The 16,814-nt window shown below is 45.2% G+C and overlaps 1 protein-coding gene across 1 annotated transcript; it reads left to right on the forward strand.

Annotated features, from left to right (window-relative positions):
• The first annotated feature begins 217 nt into the window (after positions 1–217).
• Positions 218–16,006, forward strand: SLC6A14 (solute carrier family 6 member 14). Its single transcript, XM_052813948.1, has 14 exons — positions 218–324; positions 1,057–1,225; positions 3,007–3,138; positions 4,702–4,863; positions 6,183–6,318; positions 7,074–7,206; positions 9,098–9,238; positions 10,293–10,521; positions 10,606–10,731; positions 10,823–10,941; positions 12,149–12,248; positions 12,487–12,596; positions 13,641–13,808; positions 14,416–16,006. Exons 1-14 carry the CDS (start codon positions 277–279, stop codon positions 14,563–14,565), a joined length of 1,923 nt encoding a protein of 640 aa, XP_052669908.1. The 5' UTR covers positions 218–276; the 3' UTR covers positions 14,566–16,006.
• The last annotated feature ends 808 nt before the right edge of the window (positions 16,007–16,814 follow it).

The raw sequence follows: 16,814 nt of genomic DNA on the forward strand, positions 1-16,814 counted from the left end.
AGGGTTAGGCGGCCGGGCGGGTGTTCCCAAGGAAGTGGGCGCGGGGCTGGAGGAGGGTCAGCGGGCGGGGAAGCGGGCACGGGGCTGGGGCGGGCGGCCGGCCGGGGGGTGCCCCGGGGGCGGGAGGTGCCGCCCCGCCCGGGCCGTGGGGCAGCCCAGGGGCTGCGGTTCCCGGCAGCGGCGGCGGGGGGGGGGCGGGCGGGAGGCGGCGGCTCCGATAAAGGGCCGGGCGCCGGCCGGCGCGGGCAGAGCGGAGCGGCCTCGGCAGCGGCGGCGATGGGGATGCTCAGCCTGCCGGGCTTCCTCTCCTGCGGGAAGAAGAAGGTGAGGCGGCCGGGGAGGGGGGGTGGCTGGCCGGCCGGCCGGGGGCACCCGGGCAGGTAGAGGGAACCTGGGCGGGTATGAAAGCACCCGGGCAGGTGTGGGAGAACACAGGCGGGTGTGGGCGCATCTGAGCGGGAAGGGTATGGAGGTGCTCAGGTAGGCGTAGGGGCACTCGGGCAAGTAGGGTGCAGGTACCTGGGCAGCTATGGACGCACTGGGCAGGTGAGGTATGGTGCACCTGGCCAGGTATGAAATTAACTGGTCAGGTGAGATCTGGACAGGTATGGGAATATGGGGGCACTGGGGTAGGCAAAGAGGGATGAGCACCTGGGCAGGTATGGGGGCATCAGGGCAGGTCTGAAGTGGGCATACAGGTGTGTGCTGGGGCGAATGTCTGAACAGGTGTGGGGATCTGGGCACGTGCAGGGGCAGAGTAGGGGAGTCCACTGGAGGTGCAGCCCCCAGGAGCTGACAGCACAGGGGACTAAGGTAGGAGCAGGGCAAAACTGGCCATGAAGGCTGTTTGGGCTCTCTGGAGGGACCCTCCCTCACAGGTCCGTGCTGTCCTGTCGCAGGGATCAGCTGGACTGACAGCCCACCTGGCTCTGCCCACCCTGTCTAGCTGCCCTGCCCAGCGACACCAAAGTGCTGCTCTGGACAGAGAAATGAGGATATGACTGCCCCGCTCGCCTATGGGGCAATCTTGAGCCTCCCTTCTTCTTCTCTTCCAAGGACTTCAGTTTGTCAAACGAAAAAGATGCCCACGCCAGTGACAGCGATGAGAACTTGGAGCGTGGCAACTGGTCAAACAAAGGCGACTACCTGCTCTCCATGGTGGGCTACGCTGTGGGCCTGGGCAACGTCTGGCGGTTTCCCTACCTCACCTACCAGAATGGCGGAGGTACCTGTATTGAATGGCAGCGTCGGGCGGGCACACCTTGCTATCCCCAAGAGAGAGGAGGGCCAGATCCGAGGGCCAGCCCTGAGGTCAGGCACGTTTTGTCAAAGCTGGATGTGAGCATCACCCTGGGAACTGGGATAGTGCCCGCTGATGGGAATGGGAAGAGGAGGAGGAGGCATCCCTGTGCTTTTTGGGTACCAGCTGAAAAGGCAAATAGTATTTAGTTTTAACCGCAAAATTCCACAACTCTTCTGATTTACTTGTGAGCAACATGCATCTTTTTGTCAATGTGCCAATATCCTCTACTTAGCTAAATAGCTGTTCTCCCTCCCCAGTGCTTACCTCCCTGATATGTTTATAGAGAGCAATTGAATCCCCTCTCAACCTTTGTTTTGCCAGGCAAACAAGCTAGGCCGGAATAATTACCCAAGCTCAATAATTATCCCCATCAGATACTTGGGAAGCGCGAGGCAGAGAGAGCCTCTACGTGCTTGCACAATGAACTAGTGGCAAAGCCAAACAGAGGCCACTGGCTTCCCCGGCTGCTATTCCGGAGTTCTGTCTACTTGCCAGGCAACCACTGGTAATTAAAGAGAGCGTAAACGCCAAGTAACTGCAGAGGACTTGCTCGTATGTACTTATTTGCTCTGCCTAACAGTCGTTGGAAGTCAAATTCTGGACTGTAAACGCAGCACTGCCCGTACAACTGCACTGCATGCGCACAAGGTGGCATTCATGGTACAGGAGTTTTACTGGAGTGAGTTTGGCTGGCTTGTATTACTTATGAATAATGAAGAAAATTGTGAAAACAAAATAACTCGTGATATCAGCCCTTCAACTAGATGTTTCTTTTCTTATGTGCTGCAGCAGAAAGCTTTGCATTTTAAGCATATTCGTGCTGCCGCTTGTATCCTGCTCTGTGCCCCTTGCCCATGATTGATAAAGACAGACAACTGTTACATCCTTGTTTCGAAACACAGGAGTAATCCAGTTAATTCTGTGGGACTATGTACTTCCTTAAATTACAGCAGGTATTTGCAGTTCCTTGCACAACTGGGTCCTCGATTGCTTGAAGTTCACTGAGGGAGGAGAGGACAGATTTCTGCGGGGATATCAGGTCACGCTTAGGAAACCTGTGCTCTCACTTTCCGTATCTTTTGCGCACACGCGAAGACGTGCCAGTCCCTTTCACAGAACAGGGCTCACATTGATATCAGGTTAATGTGCACTTCAAAATGGCCTCGAACAAGAGCCATGCTGCGATGCTGTTTGACACAGGAGTCAGCCAACCATAGAAAATAATTTTCATGCTTGGACGTCCAGTAGCTACTCTAACAGGGCAGTTGCAAATCACAGCTAAGTACGTGAAGGAATGGATCTGTTCCTTTTTAAACTAAAAGCTGGAAGATGAAATAGAAAGCAGGCAAAGCCGATGGTGCCTACAGCTGAGCAGTGTCCCTGCTTGCATGAGAGCAGTATGTCTTTAAGAGTTTTTGTAAAATCCTTTGAACTCTACAAAAGAGAAGCCAGCCCATGTAAATCACCAGTTCTCCTGGTAGTCTGTGTCTCTTCATCGCAGGTACTGTTTAGCCTTAGAGAAAACAGGAATTAGAAACAAATCTCTCTATTCTGCAAAAAGCAAAAAAACCCCCACAGTGGGATATTTGAGGCGGGGGGAAAAAGGGGGAGTATAAAATGCAATGGAACTGTGGTGAATACTGAAAGATTCATTGTTTTCCCTGTGTGTGTGTTTGTGGGTTTTCTTCCCTCTCTCCCCTCAGGTGCTTTTCTGATCCCATACACCCTGATGTTGGCCTTAGCTGGCTTGCCCTTATTTTTCATGGAATGTTCCCTTGGGCAGTTTGCCAGTCTAGGGCCAATTTCCGTCTGGAGAATATTACCATTGTTTCAAGGTTGGTATTGTTATGTTTCCTTAGATCTTTTTTATGCTACTAATAAGCAGATGTGAAATAATGATTTCTTCACGAAGTTACTAATTCTGAGAAGCCGGTTTCTGTGTAGAGAATAATCCCAAGCTTACGGGGTCACCGTTACGTTCTCAAGTAGAAATTCCTTATTACTCAATTAATAAACAGATCTGGATTAAAGATTTCCCCAGAAAAGGTTGTCAGTTGTGAGAGGTTTTATCAATGATTCTTCTGGTGTTACACAGCACACCACCCTAACTGCAGCTGTCCACGCTGAAGGAAATCACCCTGTTTGCTCTGTGAGGGAAAACCTCAGTTAAACACCTTGCACTGCGTGCAACAGACAGAAAAATCACTTTTAGAAATTAACTTTATTGCTGTTTCTTTACACTTTACGTCCTATATAGCTTGCAAGGCAGTTCCATATTGGATGGGCTAATTCTGTATTTGGCTGCCAGCATTGGCACAGGCACGTGGGTCTGATTGATTCATGCAATGCTGTGCACATATTCATCCAACTCATTGCCTTGTGAATCATCTGCTGGTGTGATAAAATAGGCTAGACTCCAACTTTGTAAGGTGATGTGATAAGAGAAATAGTTGCGTTCTGTAACGATAGTTTGCCTGTCTTTGTGAGGGTTTGAATTTGATAGGTGATTCCTGTGTTTGGAAACAATTAACCATGTGCTTTACTCACTCCTATACATCCAGGTCTTGTAGCCATGGGTGTAAAGGACTATGCAATTGGTCTTGTTTGTCCTCTTTATCTACCAGAGGAATTAATGTAGGAACAAGGTATTTTCTTTCTGGTGCAATAAGAACATTACTTGCCACCTTCTACAGAAACAAAAGGGATTACAGTCTGGCTGGTTGCCTGAACACTTACTCTTTTTGCCAGTCTCTGTTCTGCAGCACAAGCAACCTTTCAGGAGAGCAGTGTATTTAACTTTAAAGCAGAAGTCTATAGACACATTAAATCTTTTATGTGTCTGTGAAGATATAAACTTAAATATAGTCTCTAAGATGATTAGGACAGTTTGGCAGACTTTCCCAAACTTGCAGGACAATGTTCATTTTAACGAAGGAGGAGAACAGTATTATTGGCACAGATTTACTGTTCTGTGTTGCTTCTCATTTATTAGCAAAACCATTCATTACAGTGGGATCTTTAAAATGGCTTAGTCAGTCCTAGTGTAGTTTCTTTTATTTTACTAAGCAATCAAAGCTTCCCACTAAACTGGGAAAGAATAAAATATTGAATTTCTCCTTTAGACTTGGACTTAGCAACTAGTCCAATTTTTCTGTGGGCCTGATTCAAATTCTGTGTCAAAACCATATTTGAGATGGTCAGTTTGGATCACATCCCTCGTTTCATGGCTTTAGCCTTTCCCTGTTCGGTTGCTGTTAAAAATTATTTAAAAAACAAACAAAAAACCAGCTCAACTTCTTCCCAAGTAGCCTTTTAGAAGTCAAGTGAAGGCCATTCTTTTTTTTTTTTTTCAACCTGAGTTTGGTGTAGTTAAGACATTGTGTCGTTCTCTTTCCTAGGAGTGGGCATCACAATGGTCATCATCTCAACATTTGTGGCGATCTACTACAATGTTATCATTGCTTATGCGCTCTACTACTTATTTGCCTCATTTCAAAAAGTGCTGCCGTGGTCGGCTTGCTTTTCCTGGGCAGATGAGTTCTGCAGCAAAACACGACTAGGTACTGTACTTAACAGATAGGCCTTAATATTATTGTTTTGGATAATTGCACTTTGTACTGTTTTCTGGGAGAAATTACAGGAGCAAGACAGCTACCTGTGGCTTGAAAAATCCTCCCTGGTGTTTTGTCTCTGAACACACAGGAGTGATGCTTGTCTGCTTCCCTGGCAGCAGTTCTGGGTGCTTGGGAAATCTACAGAGAGCTGGGCTGAAACCTCCTTGTTGCATCCTTTTTATTCTCCTTTAAAACCTAGGGTTTCTTCTAGTACATACAGTCCCCAGAAATACTGCATTCCCATTTCATCAGGCTTCGTGGCAAAGCACATACCTTCCTGTCACGAAGCAAGAGTATTGCCGTAGCTTTTATCAGAGGTTCTTTCATTGCCCCCTGCCTCCCCTGTGGCTATGGTAATCCTGAGCACCAGTGAGGCACTGGTTTCACACTTTATTATCTTTTAGAAGGTATCTCCAAACTATTGTTCCTGATGTTTGGCAGCACATGTACGGACAAACACTTGTTATCTCACCAGTTCCCATATCAGACCAGTTTAAGGCAAAAGGTGAAGTTGGTGAGGGAATTAGTAGTTAGTAGCTGGAAGTGTGTTGCCAAGTGTTAATGTAATTGTAACGCTCTTAACCATATATCTGAAAATCTCTTCTAAGATTCGTAGGTTTCATAGAATGAAGTTGAGATGCTTTATTTAACAAAAAGTTGACGCTTGCTTATGGGCTAAATAAAAATATTTTAGCTCAAAATGTCTAAGTGCTGGAGGAATACAAAACTGAACTGAATAAGCTGTCCTGAAATAGGCTTCAACAAGACTTCTTCAGAAAATGCTGATATAGTGTCCCTCACTTTATATTCTGGCAAAAAAAAAGTCCCAGCCCAAAAAACCCAAACAGTGCTCACCCTGCCACGCCCCCCCCCACCCCACCCCAGGGAAATGTTCAAAGAGCTCTAGTAAGCCCTCTGCCATAATAAGATGAAGTTGCTAGAGGATGATCTGTGTGTAACCTTGGTTTGAGACAAAGGTTTTCACAGAGTAACCAAGGCTACAATCTTAACTATCCTCAGTTCTGATTTTTGCAAGTATTCTTGACAGTAAGTGAAAGGTGGAGCTGAGCACACCACATTCTTGGTGTTTTGATTTACAGTCAAAGTAACAAAGTCACAGCTGTAAGTGATAGATCAGGTTTGTTTCTAAATACTGTTAGTAGGCAAACTAAAGCTGTAACTCTTTAGAAAACGTTTGCTATAATAGTCTGATTTTTATACAGTCATCACTGTGTTAACAATCCCTTTTTCTTGCTTGCTTTCAGTAAGCGACTGCAATGCAACCTTAGATGGAGAAATCATTCATGCAAACTACTCGTTCATCACAAGCAACAATCTCACGTGTATAAACGGCACCATGAACTACAAACCAGTGCAATTTCCCAGTGAGCAATACTGGAAGTAAGTAAATATTTTAAAGAAATTGCTAAAAATGCATTTATTATGCATTGTGGTTTTGAATGCATCTTTTATTTTTGTCTTATCTTGCTGTCCAGAAACAATCTAGCCAAGGGAGGTGGGCATGCAAATCTGTGCAGAGGGGACTTAAAATTTAATTGATGAGTATGGGCCCTTAAAAAAAAAAAAAAAAAAAAAAAAAAAAAAGAGGGAGAGAAGCAAATGAGTCAACCTGTAGCAAACTGAAAAATACTCCAGCTTAAAGAAGTCCTCATCTCCAGAGTCGTGGTAGGGGCTACTTAGCATCTTTATGTATAGTATACACTTTTTTCAGGAGTTACTGCGCAAAATCTATTCACCTTATTCTGAATCTGGGCCTGTTGCAAAATTGCGATTTCTTTAGCCACATGGTTTCAATTTGCCTCATGTTCCTTGGGTTCCTGGGAACTGATTCTTCTCATGGGCTCTTCTCTTGCCATCAGAATTTCATGGTTAACATGAAAGAGCTGAGGCAGGCCTGATGGAAGATGTATGGAGAGCTGAGGGCTGGTAGACTTTAAAAAGAGGGGGAAAATGCAGTTAAATATTAAATTTTTCAATGCCAATCATGCAGTTCTAACTGCACGCTCATGGAAGCTGCTGCAGGGTCTTGTAATATCTACAGAAACCAGCTCACTTCTTTCCTTCAAGAAGTAGCTGAAGGGGAGGATTGTGTGCTGCTGTCACCCTCTTCTCATTGCAGCATTTTGTGTTTTCAGTAAAGTGGCTCTTCAGCGCTCGAGTGGATTGGACGAGACCGGTAACATCGTGTGGTATCTGGCGCTCTGCCTCCTCCTGTCCTGGATGATAGTTGGAGCTGCATTGTTTAAAGGAATAAAATCTTCTGGAAAGGTAAGAGGAAGAGCAAGTAGCAGACTTTTGGCCTGATCCTGCTCTTCCAATGTCACTTGGACTCAGGGAAGATTAGCACAAGGCAGGATGCAGTCCTAACCCACTACCCTCTGCTGGGCTTGGCATTAGACCTTTTCTCTGCTCTTTGGCTTTTGTGACTGTTACATAAAATATGAGTAAGGTGCTGATTACACAGCAATTACTTAACACATGGGTCTTTTAGCTCCACCAGGGCTGCCATGTATTTGGGGATCTTGCTGTCATGCAGGTGATTCCAGCTGAGTTTTGGCAGTCACCTGGCCTGCTATGATGGATATGTGCATGTGACTGCACATGCGTGCACACACCCTGGGAACACCCGGTAATTATTTGCACCTCCAGACTAGTTGAGATGTTTGGACAATACAGGTCAAGTCCAGCGAACAAATGTGCATGTGCAGGTTCCTGACAGATTGTGAAATGTTGTTTGTACTCAAGATTTCAAGCTGCTTTTAGGGAGCAGGTCCATAGGTGCTTGTTTTCAGGCTCTGGCTCTGCTGAGCTCCCATTTCCATGTGCTGGACCATGGCTGCCTAGAGTTTTCCTTGGGCTAGGCTGGCTCCTCTCCAGACTTCAGGCAGGATGAATTCCATTCTTCCCTGCCTGAGGCCCTTTCCCTGGTTTAGTTCCTTCCTCCCCATACTTCTTCCTTACCCCCATGTTGCATCTCCATCGGTCACTTCTTCAGTCTCTGTTGCCTTCATTCTTTCTCTCACCCTTCCTGCACTGTTTTGGGTTTTTTTTTTTTTCTCCTTTTGATTCCTTCTGTCATTGTGCCTTTCCATGGTTCCCTGCTGCCTGTCTTCCTTTCCTCAGTCTGATGTCTCCTCCTATTCTCCTTTTTATTTGGAGCTTTCAGCCTTCCATCTCAGCACTTCAGGGTGGAGTATCTGTGCTTTCCCAGCCACAGTTGTTCTGCCGCATGGCTCCTCTTAAACTCGCATTCTTTGGGTTCCTGGCAATTGGCTCTTCCTGTTGTCACTTCTCTTCTGGCACGAAGGTAAGCCTCTTTGAGGACTAAGGTAAGACTCAGAAGAATCTAGCTAGACAGGAACAAGGCAAAGATGAAGAGCAGACAGAATTGACTATTCTGGGCAAATATGAAGGAGGTCTTCAGAAATGGCAGACTTGCCATACGATGGTGCAATGCTATGGCTTGGTGTAACCAGCAGTACAGGGTCAATTATCTGTCTGCGTAACGCCGAAACTAAGACTCGAGGAACAAGAGTATTGTTGAATATAGCCTGCATGATAATAGCACTGCTTAGCCCTGCTTCTAGCCCGGATCCCATTGCGCTAGAAATTGTGTAGACAAATAACAAAAAAGATCTGTGTCTGAGAGAACTTAAAAGTCCTTGTTCCTGGTAAATAAAGCTTCCAGCATGTCTTCTTTTTGGTTTGTGTTGTTTTTTGGTTTTGGGCAGTTTTTTTGTGTTTTTTTTTTTTTTTTTTTTTTAATTAAGTCTCAGCAGGAAATAATTCCATCCTGGTCACCTAATTTTGACTGGCTTTCAGTTCGCATTTGCTAGAAGCATTGCCTAGCAAGAGACCTCTGGGGTAGTTGAGTCCAGGCCTTGCGACAGTAGTAAATCATGTCAGAAAACACATTTCTGAAACTGGTCAAGTGCTATCTAAAAAGTGGATATGTGGCTTGGGCCTTCTGCTTCTGCTGGAATGCAGCTCTAGAACTGGCTAAGCCAGATGGTTTAGTGCTTGGCCTGTGTTCACTTCCCTGGTCACCTGTTTTTCATTTGTACCAGCAGACCTTAGCCTAAAACCTGGCCATTCCTCCTGCACCAAGGTCTGTGCATCCCCTTGCTTCTAATGCGTGTCCCTGCCCTTCTTTCTGCAGGTCGTCTATTTCACCGCACTCTTCCCATACGTCATCCTGCTCATCTTGCTGGTGCGAGGTGCCACACTGGAAGGTGCTCTGGATGGCATCGAATACTACATTGGGAGACAGTCCAATATCACCAAGCTGATGGAGGCAGAGGTGAGAGGTAGTGTCATCCACAGAAGCCTGACACGCTTCTATGGTTCTGTGGGCTTGTCACTTAGCAACTTTTTTTATCCAGTCAGGTACTTCTTCATGTCCTGCCCTGCATTTTGTATCTGCAGCTGTGTTCTGTTTTTTCAGCAACCCCCAGCTCTATCGGAAGTCCAAGCCCCTATTCTAGCTACTCTCAACCTAAAAAAATAGCTACCCTCTGCCACGTCCCTGCCACAGCAGACAGTGATGACAACTGTGGTATTGCCTCTGAGCAGCTCTTGCAGACTTGCTGGAGTTTCATCCTAGCAAGGCCTGCTCAGAAAGGTCTTGCTCTGGGATCAAGCATTGCTCTCATTGCATCAGTCCCACTTGCTTTGGTTACTGATAATTTCAAGGGACGTTATCAGAAGGTTGAAGTGACCGCTGAGTTTGAAATTCAGGCTGTGCCTTACTCAGGAAATTAGCTTTGAAAGTTAGGTGGACCAGGAAGGGCACCTTTTGCAATGGAAGCCTGGATTTTTTTTGTTCTGGCTTATGCTAACATTAGTTCAGTTTTACCAAAAGCAGACATTGTGTAATATTTATTTTTGGTGGTTTATGTGAGCATTTGGCACTGAGGAGCTGCAGCAGAGGCAGAAGTGGTTTGTGTGGGTCACGGTGTGAGGAGCACAAGTGGGAGAGCACATGGAAGTTCTCACTCCTGCAACCCTGTCCTGGTTTTCCTTATTCATTGGCACTGTGACAAGATTCATATCTCAAGAACCCACACATGTGAATGAATGGAAGCTCTTCTTCAGGGTTAGCCCAATAAGAGTTAAGTATTTGGCAACATACTCAGGATGTGGCCTTCAGAGATCATAGAAGGTATTGTTTGTGCTTGAGACTGCAAGGTCACCAGCATGCTATATCCCACCTACTCTAAAACTTAAATGAAATAGGATTAAATATTCAGGTTAAATGTGGAAAAACTCTGGAGCTTCCACAGAGGGCCGACTTAAATGTTTCTGATACGTACTGTAAGTTAATACAATAATGCCCATGTTCTTATCACTGGTAGGTTTGGAAAGATGCAGCCACCCAGATATTCTACTCCCTGTCCGTGGCATGGGGCGGGCTTGTTGCTTTGTCATCGTACAATAAGTTCCATAACAACTGCTACTCGGATGCTATTTTAGTTTGTGTAACCAACTGCGTCACCAGCGTATTTGCTGGGTTTGCGATATTCTCCATCTTGGGACATATGGCATTTGTGTCCGAGAGACCCGTCTCGGAGGTTGTGGACTCAGGTAAGCTGATCGTCACGCTGTCGGTATTGGGACTTGCTTTGACCAAGGCATGACAATAACCTCCTTCCTTCCACTGCTTCCCAGGGTTTGATCTGGCATTTGTAGCCTACCCAGAAGCTCTCTCCAGGTTACCAGTCTCTCCTCTGTGGTCCTTCTTGTTTTTCTTCATGCTCCTGCTCTTGGGCCTTGACTCTCAGTTTGCCACCATAGGTGAGTGGGGTTTTAAGTAACCCATAGCCTTTCCAATGAACATTGCCTTTCTTAATTGTGCTGCTCAAAACCCACGCTTCTTCCTTTGCAGAAACACTTACAACCACCATACAAGATATATATCCCAAAGTGATGAAAAAGTTAAGAATCCCTATAACCCTGGGTGTGTGCATATTGCTCTTCTTTCTCGGTCTTATCTGTGTTACTCAGGTAAGGCATTCAATTCTTTTTTGGCTGTGGCTTTAGTTATGCTGCAAGCGATAAACTCAAGTCAAAATATCCTTTCCAACTGTTCCTGTTTTCATGGATCGATCTGAGAGAATCTTGAATTCTGCCAGTGTGCCTGGACATGCAAATAAGAAACTCCCAGAGGGAAGCTTTGAAGAACCTCAGGTTTTCTGTGATTATTGAACTGAGATGTGCTTTTAAACGGAAGGCCTGTACAGAGCCTGTGAACCATCAGCCTGATTTATTGCTCCTCGGTTCAGGAGATTCTTTGTGTAATCTCAAGCATACGCACACAGTCTGTCTGCAGTGCTGTGGGTACTGCTAATAGATGCCAGTGGGATCTTTTTGTTCAGAACTGTCTGCCAAACAGGACAGGATTTGAGAAATGGCCTACTCATGTCATAAAAACCTATTAGCTCACAAGCATCTGTAGATTGTATGATTACTTCTCCTGTGTGTGTGTGTGTGTGTATACACACATACATATATACACATACATACAAGGAATTTTAAGTATGCTGTGAAAATTTCTTGAGGCAATTGCTTTTAAGGATGTAAAGGTTCATTGCCATGACTCCATCTAGAAATGCAGATTTATAGATGCAATTAGACTGAGAATGTGAAGGAGATAATTGGAGTGAATAGACAGGTGTATGGTCAAGCAAACATGATGGCAGGGAAGCTTGCAAAGGTCTTAGAACATAAGAGTGTGAAAAGGCTTAAAGCTTGTTTCCTGCTCTGTGATCCTGCTATTGCATGCTGGTGTTTAAAGCTGTGTTTAACCCACGTGGAAAACTTGTGCGTGTAGGAGTATACAGGCCTACCAGAACTGATAACTGGTATAGCTGTTGCTGTAGCTCAGTGTTAAACCTTTGGCATCAGCTTTAATACAGTAAGTTCCAAATTTACATTTTGCTCTCAGCTGTCTAGATATACTTTGCGTACACATGTATCTTGTAATTAATATACAGATCGACAGTATTTTGTCAGATGTGTTTTTCAACTTGACATAGAGATCTTTAAAGGAGATAATGTTCAGAAATGTGTACTTAGCCTAGAGAACTGGGAACTTCAGAAACTCAGACTGGTGATTAGTTAAACTGGCTTGAGCAATGCAACTTGTTTTATTTGCATAAAGATGTTACTGGGACTGGGTACATTTTTACCTCTTTATTTTTTTGTTCTACAGGCAGGAATTTACTGGGTTAACCTAATAGATCACTTTTGTGCTGGATGGGGAATCCTTATTGCAGCTGTCCTGGAGATAATAGGCATCATCTACATTTACGGTAAATTATTTGCCTTGAAAATCCATGATTTGACTATGCAATCCCAGGCAGAGTGTATATTAAACGTTAATTACCACAATAAAGCATTTATAACTTAACTGGCTGAAAAGCTTTAGCGGTTACCACCAAACTGGAGGAACTGCCCTTGACCATTGCCTTTCTTCTATCCCTTGTGAGGCACCACACCTGCAAGGGAGGCACCTGCTTTACAGTGCACCCTGCGCTGGTCTTTCAACAGGAGGAAACAGGTTCATTGAAGACATTGAAATGATGATTGGAAAGAAGAGCCGTTTATTCTGGCTGTGGTGGAGAATGTGCTGGTTTTTCATTACTCCTGTGCTGTTAATGGTGAGTGCGGATGACTGGATTGTGTTAGTGTGACAGAACTTACTACTTTGATATTGAAGAGGTTTCCATGTGAAGATTCAGGGCTGAATGCCCAGGCCCTGTGTATAAAGAGAGGGTATGGCTGTGCCAGTGAAGCAAACTACGTGCTATCTGTGCTTTCCGATACATACCGCTCCTCCTTGGGTCCTCTCCAGGAGAGGCTGGACCTTCAGATCACTTGCTAGCGAGCTGGGTCTGCACTCTGAGGAGACACACGGAGCAACCAGATTGTCCATCTTAGCAGCTGGATTATCTTCATTTCCGACCGAGAAAATGTTTTGAAAACCTAGATTTTTCCCCTTTGAGGGGAATCCCATTTTCAGGACAGAACCCTGGCTTGGGTTTGCTCTTCGGGTGTCCGGCTGTTGCCCTGTCTAACTGAGACCTTTTTATGTCCTGTTATGTGTGTCTCAGTTTTTCGTTACTCCGGCACTTCTAATTGTGAGTGGTGATGGTTGATTTATGTTACTATGAGAGAATCCATTAGCATCCCAAATCCAGGAGCAGTACCAAGTCACTCTGGCCAGCACATTGCCTTTAATCTGTCTGGGCTACAGTTTAGAAAATGCTGCCCCTAAACCATCTTATTTCTGCAGCAATATTTGCCAACAGTTGATCTCAGATTCTTTCCCATATGCCTGTAAATAGCAGAACATGGGAACATATAAAACATCCAGAGAAAGGTACTGGGTCATCCAGCAACTTGCATATTCTCCAACATGAGATTTCAACAGAACCCAGAGATCACATTCTCTTTAAGCAGAGATGTACCTAAAGTGTTAGGGTGCGTATCAGTGTTGTCTTTCAGCCCTGTCCTTCAGTCTTACTATGTGGCCGTGACTGAACACCAAATCCTGCCCAACCGTTCTTGCACTCAGAAAGCAAGAGGGAAATGGGCAGAATTTGTAGATGGCCCTCTTTTTTAACCAACTTGGAAATACGGTGCAAGTTCAAGTTAGCTGGACAACTGCTTTTCTCTCTTAATCTCTTTGCCATTTTTTATAGGCAATTTTGGTCTGGTCTTTGGTCACATTTTCACCTCCCACTTATGGCTCGGTGTTATATCCAGCCTGGGGAACCGCCGTTGGCTGGTGCATGATCATCTTCTGTGTCATCTGGATTCCCATCGCTGCTATTCTAAAAATAGTTAAAGCTGAAGGAAACCTTTGTCAGGTAAGGGTGCAAAAAAGGTGTCATAGCCTCAAGTCTTGCTTTCCTTGGCATTGTCAGGAACACCTGTGCTGTCTTTTCCAACACACCTTCAGTACCTTGAGGTGTTCGTTAGTTGGATTTTTAGACCAAAACACCCCTCTGGTAGTTGCACCAGAGGCAAATTTACCCTACTGTGTTCTGATAAGAAGATAAAGCCTAATTCTCTGGGAGTGCAGCCACACATTCAACAGTGATTTTCATGGTTTCTGCCGTTATTCCAGCCGCTTTAAATTCTCTGAAGAATTTCTATCTCTTTCTATGCCCATATCATTTTCTGGAGTTTTGCCTCCCATTCCTCACAGAAACGAGCGAGTGCAAGATCTGAGGTATGCTCTTCTTGCCAAGCTTTGCCAAAGAGTCCTGTTGGTCACAGCTTTCCCTGCTTGTTTGACTTCAGTGTCCAGAATCCACTGAACCCAAGGACAGTAGGAATGATTTTTAATAACTTTGATGATTTGTTTGCCATTTGTTGAGTTGCAGAGCATGTTTAGAGTTACAGCTTTACTGATCTTTCACAATAGCCCTGACTAAGGTAAGACATTAAATGCTCTTGTTTTTTGCTTTTCAGCGCATTGTAAGCTGCTGCAGGCCTGCTGCAAACTGGGGTCCCTACCTGGAATGTAACAGAGGAGAAAGATACAGCCATGTCGTAGATTCCAAAAAGGAAAAGGAACACGAGATTCCTACTGTGTCTGGCTTCGTATACACTCAACAATGAGATGGCCATTTGGATGACAAATTTTTAACCTATGTGTGCTTTTTTTCTTTAATTATTAGAAAGTGACAATGCAAAACAACAACAACAAAAAGCAAATCAACCCCCTGCCCTTCAAAACCCCGCCCCCAAATGAAAGCGAGCTGTATTATTTATTTTTGGTGCTGTATGCTTGGGGAGGAATAGCTAAATTAGACACTGAGATCTCCCCAGAGATTTAGGTGGAGAGGGCAGGAAAATGCATTGCAGGCTTCCCAGGCTGATGGACTGGGCACGCTTAACCCCATCCAACCAGTATCCAGCTGGACTGCAGATACGGTTGTGGAAGAGAATAAAGACGCATTCTGGTGCTTCCCAGCTACAGGAAATTTGAGCCAAAAGGTGCTGTGCTTGCATGCCCCGATGTGCTATGGGCAGTTACTACCTTCTGCTGTGCTTTGCCACCCACAGTGGTGTGAGGTTGACAGAGAGGCGAATGGGTGTGCTGCTGCCTGGGACTGTAGCTCAGGAAACAGGAATAATTTTGCTCTGTCTAAGCCTTGCCCAGTGCTGTGAGGCTGCTCAGCATTTGATGTTGACTACAGTGTGTGTGTGTTTTGTCTGTGCATCTAAATACTGAGTGGCAAAAAATTGCCATCACAGGAAATAAGGCCTTAACATGGTGAAGAGCAGGCTTCTTTCTATTTCTCATTATTCCCCTTGGGATCCCCAAAGAGCCATCTTCTGTGTCATGCCCCATGCTCAGCATTCATCTGTCTGTAATTCAAAAATCCCATGTTTCCATATCCTGTCATTAGGCTCTGCAGAATGAAATAGTAACTATTGAATTCTGTTGCATCTGCTCTCCTACACTCACCAAGGCTTTACCTATCAGTTTGTTTTCTGCATCTTTCACTCAGGCTTGGGTTTTCCTTTCCAAAGGAGACTCAAAGTGCTTTTTAAAGACTCAGTGTTGTCAGTGTTGCAGTAGAGCCAAAAGAAGCAGAACCTTACCCTGAGTGAAGGTTACAACTGCCTTGTAGTGCTGTTACTCCAGAACTTGCTGAAATCATGAGATTATTGAAAACTTAGGAAATTTGTAATGCATTTGGGAACACAGACTTACGCTCCCACCTAGGCAGGAGGGGGTTAGTTTAAGAGAACCTGACTTCACTCGTAATACAAGTGAATTCCTGGTAAAGGAAAAAAAGATCTATGGATTGAATGAATACATTTTGTATGCTGAGGAACATCTCTCATACTGTGATAATGCTTCCTTGGGAACAGCGCAGCAGGGTTTCTAGCTGTCACTTCCTCTCAGGGCTTTGTCACTCTTTCTGGACATGAAGGAGTGTTGGATAGTGGCTTGTTGCCCAAGCTGCATACCTTGGTGTATGTTTTATACTGGTGTTTTTGTGACAAATCAACACTTTATGGCAAATAAAATGTGATTTTCTGTTTTTAATGGTTTTGGAGCTGGAAAATGAGATTTTAGCCTTTTGTATGGAGTTGGGGGGGGGCAGTTGGTGGGAAGGGAAGTACCATCAACTCTTCTGTGATCCTAAGCCTTTGGGAGATTGAACTAGAAGGATTCAGCCTCTAGGAAGCCCTTTCTTATAGAAGTTAGGATCTAGTGCAATAGCCCTGTTTTGGAGTGGACTCAAAAAATACAGAAAGTAATTGAGGAGGGATTTATTGAAAGGAGTGTGGAATTTGAGCCTATAACAGAAGCTGGTTGAGAGGACCCCTTTTCTGCACTCCAGCTGCTCTAGGGTCGTGGTCTAGCCATGAACCAGCAGAAAACAGTGCTGCCACTGTCCCTAATGTGTGGAGAGTCTGGGAGCGGGAGGGAGGCTGAGCTGCAAAGCTGTTGTGCTCATCCCCCAGCGTGCTGTCCATTGGAGCGCCATAGTGGGCAGCAGTTCATACCTGGGAAGGGACAGTCTCTGGGAAGGAGAGAGAAGTTAAGCAAGTAATGAGTGAGAGCACTCCAAGAGGTGGTGGGGAAGCAGCCTGGCCAAACCAGCTTCAGGAAGAATACAGGAAAGTTTCAGCAAAAGAGATGCTGAAGGCTAATAGCAGCCACCTACTGCCTTGCAGGAAACCCCTGCTGCTGCATGCAGGGCTCTTTAGAGGCTTCTTCTGCTCTGCACTTGTCTTATGCACTTCTAGGAGCTGTTTTCATGATGTTGCACTATCAAGGCCTCCCAGAAGAGCGACAGAAGACTATTTCTTGAGGGCTGGGCATCCAGTTTTGGTGCTTTCTCCTTTCT

The sequence above is a fragment of the Harpia harpyja genome, chromosome 18 (assembly GCF_026419915.1).
Source record: "Harpia harpyja isolate bHarHar1 chromosome 18, bHarHar1 primary haplotype, whole genome shotgun sequence".
Classification (NCBI taxonomy): Eukaryota; Metazoa; Chordata; class Aves; order Accipitriformes; family Accipitridae; genus Harpia; species Harpia harpyja.